Source organism: Tupaia chinensis, unplaced genomic scaffold (assembly GCF_000334495.1).
Source record: "Tupaia chinensis unplaced genomic scaffold, TupChi_1.0 Scaffold148234_1, whole genome shotgun sequence".
NCBI classification, from domain to species: Eukaryota; Metazoa; Chordata; class Mammalia; order Scandentia; family Tupaiidae; genus Tupaia; species Tupaia belangeri.
Genome location: NW_006208084.1, coordinates 5,355,316 through 5,365,546, shown reverse-complemented (window position 1 = coordinate 5,365,546; position 10,231 = coordinate 5,355,316). Strand labels below are relative to the sequence as shown.

The window sequence follows — 10,231 nt, the reverse complement described above, 5'->3', positions numbered from 1 at the left end:
CCCTCATCCCCCCCCCCCCTTTTTTTTTTACTTAAAATCTGCCGACTAGGCAGGGTTTTTGAGGTTAAAGTTAATCTGCTTCTGTTAATCCTCAGCTGAAGCCATTATTGTTTTTCTCTGACACTAGAGACATCCCTTCTAAAGCCACCTCCTATTCACAGGGGCTGGGCCTTCAGGAAACCAACCAAAAGCAGAAGCAGAGAACGTAAGAAACCCACAGAGAACGTAAGAAACCCACGGTGTGTACCAACTGTAAATAAATTAACTGGGCACGAAAATGCAACGCCTTGGTGTTCAGGTGGCATCTGCTGCTCTTTAAGAGGGAACAAGAAATTGGAGGTGGGGACACGTGAGAGAAAACACCTTTTTTGGTCATGAGAAATTGGACTTTAAATCCATGCCCTGCACATACGATGCATTTAGACTTTTTCGTGAATCTTTTCCACTTTCACGAACAACCTATCCAGATCATTTCTCAAGTCATCTAGCAAACCCTTGGCTGATTCCAGGTTGTTCTCGTTGGTTTCTATTTTGACCGAGTACGCAACCAAACTGTCCACAGCAGTCCTGAGCATCTTCAAGTCCGACTCCACTTGGCTCACTGAGGATTTCAGGTTGTCTAGAGAAGAAAGTCTGTCCAGGAAGTCCTGGGGAGGGCGGGCAGCCTGGGCCTGGTCCTGGCTGAGAAGCGTGTGTACCTGCTCCTGCACCTTCTGCAGAGCCTCCACAGTGCTGGGGAGCTCGCCCAGGCTCCTCTTCAGCTCCTCCACGTCACTGTAGAGTGCGAGCTGGGCCTCCCCCAGGCTCCTCACCGTGTCAGCCAGGCCATCCTTGTCTGCCTCCGAGGAGGACCCCAGGCTTTCCAGGCGGCCCTGCAGGGCAGCCAGGCGCTGCTCATACTCCTGGCTCTTGGACAGGAGGGATTCCAGGCTCTCAGTCTGGCGCATGGAAGCTGCCTGCACAGAATAGATTCCATCCTCGAGGCTCTGGAGCCTAGAGTCCCATCTTTGACTCTTTTGCTGGAGCATTTCCAAGGCGTCAGAGTTCTGGAAGACTCTGTCTTCCTCTGGTCCGTGGGACGCAGACTTCAGTTGGCGGAACTCTTCCTCCAGTCTCCTGATCTCCTCGGGCAGGCGGGAAACGGCCTCCTCGGCCCGGAGAAGCTTCTCCGTGAGGGTTTGCAGGGCCAGCTGCTCTGAGGCGGCTGCCTCCTTGGATGCCTGCTGCTCCTGCTTGAGGCTCACCAGCTCCCTGACCTGCGTATAGACGTCAGACTCCATGCTCTGCAGGGAGCTGCGCAGGGCCTCCACGTCCTTCTCTCTGGACTTTGTGGAGGCCTGTATTTCCTTCACAGCTTCCTTCATGGCTTTCAAATCCTGCTTGTGCCCCTCGGATCCCTCCAGAGAGGCCACCTTGGCCTTCACATCGTTTATCTCCTTCTGGCTCCTCTTCTGGACTTCGGTGAAGATGGCGATGTTGTCATTGATGGACTTGGTGAGCTCCGTCAGTCTCTCCTCCACCGTGTTCTCCAGGGACGTGAAGTCTCGCTCACGGGCATCCTTCACCACATGGATCCCATCTGAGAGGTCTTTGAGAATCTCGTTCTGGAGCTTTTGCAGAACTTCGCTGATTCGGTTGATCTCACCCTCCCCCTGCTTCACAGCTTTCTCTGTAAGGTCTTGTTTATGTTGGGAGCTTCTCAAGATAGACTCGAAAGTCCCAAATGTGGTTTGCAGAGACTGTACCTGTAACCAAAGTCCAGACATTAACTGCTAAGAACAACTAAGGAATGTTCCCACCGCACAGGGGTTTGTCTGCTTGGCTTGTAGGTCCCTTCTCTTCTGGCAGCTTTCCTTTGGAGAACCACCCTTCCACACATGGTCCACGTGGTTTGGGGGACCAGTCTCTGAGGGCCCTCTCCAAGTATCTCATCTATGCACCTCCTCACCCAGGGCCACTGTGATTAGACCAGGGATGGACATGTGACCAAAGGCAGGCCAACAAGGTGCTCCCAGGACTTCTGTTAAGCCTACCAAAAACCTCTTTTGCACTGGGATTGCTACCTACAGGATGAGGAATGCCCATCTAAGAATCCCACCAGCACAGAGGGAGAGAACTGAGATGACAAGGTCAAGTTCTGAAGTCATAATTTGAATCCCCAGAAACATCTATACCTGAAGAAATCTATCCTTCAGTTGGAGGCAAACAGTTCTCTCTCTCCCTCTCTCTCTAAGTCATTTTGGGCTGGATTTTTACCTCTTGCAATTGAAAGAGTCTCACGGGTTTTCACTGAAAAAAAAAAAAAAAAACTGAAGAAGGGATGATTTATAGCACAGCAGTTATGCTCTGCACTGAAGAAGCTAGATCCCACACGGCCAACCGGGGTTCAAGTCCCAGCCCTGCCGGCTTGAAAACCACACCAGGCACCTGTGTGCCTTGATCCTGAAGGAACAGGGAACTGAAACAGAAAGAAATACAGTGTGGCCATGCCCCATTGGGGGGTATACATGGTCACACTTGTGTTCTCAGTCTCTCTCTTGCAAACACAGGTGCCCCCTGGCATTTAAAAACAAAACAAACAAATATAAAAACTGCTGAAGCACATGGAGACACTGGGTCAGGAGTCCAGGAACAAGGTCTGGGTCTCAGCTGGCCACTCCTTTCAGTGTGGCCCTCAACAAGTGAATTCCTGCCCAAACCTCAGTGTCCTTGTCTGCAAAATGTGGGCAGGGCACCAGGGGACTGCTTAGCATCCTCCCATCCTCTGGCTTTGGGGACACAGTTACGATCTTGTCTGCCACTATGGAGTCATTCTAAACAAACCCTACCCTAAGTAAGGATTGACCCAGAAACTACCCAGGGGGCCTGGTTTAACATTCAGAGTCTCAGTCCTGATGTGACTCATGGCACACCTAGAATACTTTCTAGCAAAAAAGAAAAAAGAAATGAGAAACAAACCAAAAAGGAACTTGCTCCAAGTCCCTAGGTCTAGCCACCAGTTCACAAAAAAACACATAAGGGCCACAAGGATGAACCAGATAAATCTACACTGTGGAAAACATTACAGGACAAATGACCAGGCTCTTCAACAACTAAGCAGTATTTTTAAAAGGGGAAGAGGCATGAAACTATTACAGATTAAACAAAACTTAAGAGATTTTTTTCAATCAAATACATGTGGCTCTTACACGGATCCTGATTCAAACCAATCATTAGAAAGACATTTTGAAGGAGGATCAGAGAAAGCTGATTATGGACTAAGGCTGTATTAGATGACAGTCACAAATTACTGTTAATTTTACTAGGTGTGATATTCTGTCTTTTGTTAAAAGAAATAGGAAAAGGGACCAGTAGGTGGCATAATGGCTACGTTGCTAAACTCCCACATTTTAAGTTGACGGCAGTTCGACTTAAAACTCATGCCAGGTGTGTGTATCCATGCCCAAGATCCTGAGAGGAGAATGAAGGAAAACGGACTACAGCGTAGCCATCCTCCCTGGGGTATGACTTCTCACTTTCTGGCTTTCTCTCTCTGTCTCTTTAGCAAGCGCATGTGTCCTATAGCAAAAATCTCTCCTAAAAAAAAAAGAAAAGAAAAGAAAAAAGAAACAAGAAAAAGGAAAGACAAAAATCCATGAACCCATCCGTTTAAAATTACTTCAGAGTTCACGATTCCCTGGGCCTGCCAGGGCAACACGGGCTCTTCAGAGGGCCCAAATCTGAACTGCCAGCTCTTTCTGGAGCCCTGGCCCCACCTGTCCTCATGAATCTCCTGGGTAAGGACAGGCCAGCCCCTCTGCCTGTGCTATGGCCATTCTGAAGATGTGAGCCATTTTCTAATACCGGGAGCACCTGGAGAATAAGAGTGCGGGCTGCCCCCTACAGGGCAGCAGGGGAAGTGGTTTAGAGGCAGCTGCTCTAAGGCCAGTGGGGAAAGGGGAGGGGTGGTGATAAAACATGGGACAATGGCAAAGCACTGATAACTACTGACATGGGTCCACGCCATTGTTCCCTTCTGTTGTTCATGAGCAGTGTCATGACAAGAAGTTAAAAAGCAATACAGTACAGGCTCTGGAGCCAGGCGACCTAGGTTCGAATCTCAGCTTTGACACTTCCCAGTGTGTGATCTTGGGTAAATAATTTAGCCTATCTGTGCCTTAGTGTTCCCAGTCGCAGGATGGAAACAAAAGCCAGACCTGACTACTGAATTGTCCTTGTGAGGATTAGGTGAGTTAATGTGCGTCGAGTGCCTAAGCTGGGCCCACACACCGGACACTCCTTGTGAGGATTAGGTGAGTTAATGTGCGTCGAGTGCCTAAGCTGGGCCCACACACCGGACACTCCTTGTGAGGATTAGGTGAGTTAATGTGCGTCGAGTGCCTAAGCTGGGCCCACACACCGGACACTCCTTGTGAGGATTAGGTGAGTTAATGTGCGTCGAGTGCCTAAGCTGGGCCCACACACCGGACACTCCTTGTGAGGATTAGGTGAGTTAATGTGCGTCGAGTGCCTAAGCTGGGCCCACACACCGGACACTCCTTGTGAGGATTAGGTGAGTTAATGTGCGTCGAGTGCCTAAGCTGGGCCCACACACCGGACACTCCTTGTGAGGATTAGGTGAGTTAATGTGCGTCGAGTGCCTAAGCTGGGCCCACACACCGGACACTCCTTGTGAGGATTAGGTGAGTTAATGTGCGTCGAGTGCCTAAGCTGGGCCCACACACCGGACACTCCTTGTGAGGATTAGGTGAGTTAATGTGCGTCGAGTGCCTAAGCTGGGCCCACACACCGGACACTCCTTGTGAGGATTAGGTGAGTTAATGTGCGTCGAGTGCCTAAGCTGGGCCCACACACCGGACACTCCTTGTGAGGATTAGGTGAGTTAATGTGCGTCGAGTGCCTAAGCTGGGCCCACACACCGGACACTCCTTGTGAGGATTAGGTGAGTTAATGTGCGTCGAGTGCCTAAGCTGGGCCCACACACCGGACACTCCTTGTGAGGATTAGGTGAGTTAATGTGCGTCGAGTGCCTAAGCTGGGCCCACACACCGGACACTCCTTGTGAGGATTAGGTGAGTTAATGTGCGTCGAGTGCCTAAGCTGGGCCCACACACCGGACACTCCTTGTGAGGATTAGGTGAGTTAATGTGCGTCGAGTGCCTAAGCTGGGCCCACACACCGGACACTCCTTGTGAGGATTAGGTGAGTTAATGTGCGTCGAGTGCCTAAGCTGGGCCCACACACCGGACACTCCTTGTGAGGATTAGGTGAGTTAATGTGCGTCGAGTGCCTAAGCTGGGCCCACACACCGGACACTCCTTGTGAGGATTAGGTGAGTTAATGTGCGTCGAGTGCCTAAGCTGGGCCCACACACCGGACACTCCTTGTGAGGATTAGGTGAGTTAATGTGCGTCGAGTGCCTAAGCTGGGCCCACACACCGGACACTCCTTGTGAGGATTAGGTGAGTTAATGTGCGTCGAGTGCCTAAGCTGGGCCCACACACCGGACACTCCTTGTGAGGATTAGGTGAGTTAATGTGCGTCGAGTGCCTAAGCTGGGCCCACACACCGGACACTCCTTGTGAGGATTAGGTGAGTTAATGTGCGTCGAGTGCCTAAGCTGGGCCCACACACCGGACACTCCTTGTGAGGATTAGGTGAGTTAATGTGCGTCGAGTGCCTAAGCTGGGCCCACACACCGGACACTCCTTGCCACCTCTGTTATTGCTCAATCTTTACTCTCAAGTACGTGAGGAGGTGGGAGATTCTAGCAGCACCTCAGCCCAAGGGGCAGGGGGATAAACCGAAAACACACAATGTGAGGAGGAGGCCTGAACTCCAGTTCCCACCCCAAGAACCAGCCCTGTGAGCACAAAGAAGTCACATTTGCTTCCAAGTCCCAGATGCCTCATCTATTAACAACAGGTCTCTGACGTCCTCGGAAGCTCCATCACTCTGATTTTCAAACAGATTAGAGTAAGGTTCTCCAGGATACTAGACAATTTTCCTGCCCAACCAAGTACAACCCGAGTCATAGAGGACGCTCGGAGAAGCGACTGAGAAAAGCTCATCTCAGAAACCGGATTATTGAGTCATAGACGCCTCCTGTTCTAAGCACAGCACTCAGAACAGAGGTGAGTGAGCGAGCACAGGACCTGCAAGATGGCCGGCAGCCACCTGGTGTTTTCTGACAGAATCAAAGAACGAATGAGCAAACCTGATGATGACTGAGCTGGTCCACTTCCCCTCTAATTCCTTATATTAGCCCTAGCCTGGGCTGGCTCTTTATAAATGGTTAGGACAAGGACAGGTCAGAAATCATGAAGGAAACCAAACCAACCCCAACACTATAAAAAGAACTGTTCATCTTTACGTGCAAAGAACTCAGTATAAACAACATGTAAAAGTACCTGCGTCCCCAACAAATGTGGGCTGCTGGACAAAATGCTAGCAATAAAATAACGGCTAGGACGGGATCCCTGCTCTGAAGCTCACAGGCTAGAGGAGTAGGTAGGGGGTGTTAGTGGAGGCTGACACTCAACAGGACCCTTCTGCGTACCAGAAATACGCAAAGTACTTCAGAGGCATTGTCTCAACGCATCCAAATAATCTCAGAAGCTGGTGGTTCCCAAAGATCTTCATGTCACAAATGAAGACACTAGTAAGTGGCAGAGTTAAGCATTAAAATCTCAGAACAATTGATTTCAGAACCTGATCTATTTGCCACCATGTGATACGCTCAGGTAGAGACATGTTCAAAGCGCAGGGTGCCTGGGAGGGAGGTTATTAACACCTGTAGCCCTGAATCGCATCCAGACACTCAAGACAGAGAAACAAAGAAATATGACTCGAGAACTCACTCCTCCACACACAGCTCCTTCTTTCCGTAAGTCCCTACGTGCCTAATGCTACTCCAACGATGGCTTTATGCCACCCGGGCTGACCAGGCAACAAGGCTTCAGAGGCCCCAGAGCTGAACTGCCAACACCTTCTGAAGCTCTGACCCCACTTGTACCTGATGAATCTGGCTAAGGACAGACCAGCCGCTCCACCTGTGCTAGGGCCTCTGTGAAATCGGAGTCATTTTCTAATACCGAGAGCACCTGGAGAATAAGAGTAACCAAGTGGGCACCCAGCTCCAACCCCAGTCAGCCCTACTACTGACAGTCTGTGCGCAACCTTGAGCGAGTAACAACCAGTCCTGGCTCAGTGGCCCCATCTATAGAATGGTGCCAGGTGGTACCTGCCTTGGAGAGTGGCTGGGAGAACTGAAATGGTAGCTATCAAGCACTTAATAGATTGCTTTGCCTATAGTGAATACTAATTATGGATGATAATACTATAAGCACATGTCCCTGAGAACCAAACTCCAACCCCACCAAGTCTCATAGTCATAAAGGGGTTCAAACTCAGGCAGTCAGAGAACCAGTCACAAGTGGCTCCTCAATGAAAAATACTGGGTTGTTGGAAAAGTCGTGACTCATTTTTGCAAAGGAAAAACATAGAAAACATACATCATGACTTTTCCAACCACCCAGTAACTTACAAATTCACCCCAAAGATGCAGAGAGAACTAACCACACACTATGGCAAATCCTAACACCATTCTAGGCAAGTTCTGAGCTCCAAGTCAATGAAACACACACTGAGCATGATAGGAAAGATAATGAAATAAAATGGAGTAGTGGACCAGCAGATGGCGCAGCAGTCACATCGCTGGACTCCCACGTGGCCGACCGTGGTTGGCATCCTGGACCAGGTGGCTTGAAAATCATGCCGGGCCCAAGTGTGAGCATGCCCAAGATTCAGGCAGGGAAATGGAGGAGAAGGGATTGCAATGTGGCCATCGCCCCTGGGTGGGTGGTGATTTCTCACTTTCCTTCTCACTGTCTCTGTCTCTCTCTCCCTGGCAAGTACACAGGCCCCCAAGACAAAATTAAAAAAAAAAAAAAAAAAGCCAGAGTGGTTTAAAGTGCTCCAGGAGTTAAGATTGAAGCCTAGCCTAGCCCCTGTCATTTACTGGCTGTTTAACCATACAGTTACTCAGTCCCTCACTTGGAGTTTTAAGAGTCAAAAGAAATGATGCATTTTCAAGTGCTTAGCACAGTACCTTAATAATGTGTGCTATAAATTTGAGGCATGAAATAATACCTTCAACTTGTACGTTGAAACGTGGTCGCTACTTCAACAGTTTTAGAGTTACTAGGGTTCTTAAAAATCTTGATGGAGCCCTCCTGTCATTGCATGGAGGGGAAAATGAAGTCCCCAGAGGGAAGTGACCTGTACACAGCTGTGATGGAGAAGGGACGAGAACCAGGAGGGACGAGAGAGATGAAGAGGAAGCATAGAGAAAGAAGCCCTATTTCTTCAACCTGGATTGAAGACCTCCCCCATTCTGGCCTCACCATCCAACTTCACTCCTAAACTATTCGGCCCCAGGCAGGGAAGCGCCTCCTGTCCCTCAAACATGCTGGAGATAGTCCCCCTGCTTATGGTGTCACATTCCTCCTCTCAACATCCGTCCATCACCTGGCCTTGGGAAATTCCACACCCTCCCTCTTCTGAACTTGAACTCGCCCAGGAGTTGCCTTAACTGACACCTACCTACGTGCTGCTTCCCAAATATGATTCACGTCTTTTGCTCCTTCGAACCTTCCAAGGGGCCTACGCAGAACCAGATGACTATCAGACTTCGCTAAATATTATGATTGATTAGAAAGTAGGTGGATGAAAGAGAGGAAACAGAGAGGCTAGTGATTATGCTCCAGCAGTACGTAATTTTTAAGAATGATTTGACATTCAAGATAGGCAAGGGAGCACGGCCTACTTAATTCCCTTAGAAACGTCACCTCCCTGGGCCCACAGCAGTTAGCAGGCTGACTCATCCGGTGGCTTTGCCAGTCTTAGGAGGAAATTCCTAGCCCTCCATACTCAACAAAAGTAGAGAGACACTTGGCAGGACAGGCAGCATGCTGGGAAGACGAGGCAGCAGCTCCAGGCTCAGAAGTGGCGGGATTTTTTGTTTTGGTCTTGCAACCAACTTTCATTGAGCAATGACACTAGTGGAAGATGAGACTGATGGAGCTCACACATGATCTGGGGAAAAACACACACACACGCATGCACACACACACAACCAAAAAAAAGAAAAGGCAGGAGCCCAGCAACTCTGCCTTGAGAGCTGGGTCTATCCAGACTTGAAACAGGTCCCTGTGGGCCCTTAACTGGGCTGCAGCCTAGGCGTTCTCATGCAGTCAGTCACTCACCAGCAGGGGGTATCTGTCAATTCAGTCCACCTCAACTTTCTGTTCTGGGAGATGGAGTCAAAACCATCATTCCTCCCACCTTTCCTCCCAGGATCGCCATAAAGATTAGACGATATGTGAGTAAGCTCTCTATACACCAAACAAATGTGCCTACAAGTATTACTCACCAGTATGTCTTAGTATTTTTGGCCTTGCCGGTCCTCTACCGCTCAAGAACAGCTATTCCAAGGCCCACAAGAGCACCCCGGTCCAATAAAGGACAAGAGGCCTAAGGAGAGGCACCATTTCATTGGAACTTCGCAAATGAATTAGAATGCTGGCTTTTCTTCCGTCCACCCCCAGGTCTATTCAGAACTGGCTCAGCCGTCTCCCATGGGCTGGGCTGAGGTGCAGCGAGGCTTCCAGGGATGCACTGGCTTCCCTTCCAACCTCCTTTTCGGGGAAACTCTGTCCATTCAGTGGTTCCTAATCCAAAAGAATGGGCTCCCCGGAGCCTGCGGCTTCCTTACACCTTACAGGTCACCGCTAATGTCCTGTGACAGGCCCGTGGCCCACCCTCTCCGCCAGCCAGGCCATCCTCCTACCGTCCATCCCTTGGGGCCGATTCCTCCGCGGCCATTAACAAAGAGGGTCTGGGGACTGCCCTCGCATCTAGGACCATCTAGGACCGTCGGAGGGCGGGTGTCGGGACCAGAGGGGTGACCAGCTCCGGCCACCGGGCCTGGGCAGTTAGGGCTAACGGCCCAGCCGCGGGCCGGGGGATGCAGGCGCTGCGGGAAGCGGGGTCCGGGGTACCCACCTTCTGCTCAACGCCCTGCAAGCCCTGGCCCAGCTCCTCCCTCTGCCGGGAGAAGTCCTGGTGGCCGCGCCGGACCTGCTGGACCTCCTCCAGGACGTGGTGGACGCACCAGCCCGAGAAGGCGGCCGCCGCCACCAGGGCGAGGTAGAAGAGAAAGTTGAGCGCG

The 10,231-nt window shown here is 50.6% G+C and overlaps 1 protein-coding gene across 1 annotated transcript; it reads right to left on the bottom strand.

Annotated features, from left to right (window-relative positions):
* Nucleotides 1-6: 6 nt before the first annotated feature.
* Nucleotides 7-10,230, bottom strand: CKAP4 (cytoskeleton associated protein 4; the record flags this gene model as incomplete). The annotated part of the gene is made up of 2 exons (XM_006170371.1): nucleotides 7-1,745; nucleotides 10,066-10,230. Coding segments are annotated over 2 exons (1,491 nt in total), but the record flags the coding sequence as incomplete, so codon positions are not given.
* Between the last annotated feature and the right edge of the window lies 1 nt (nucleotide 10,231).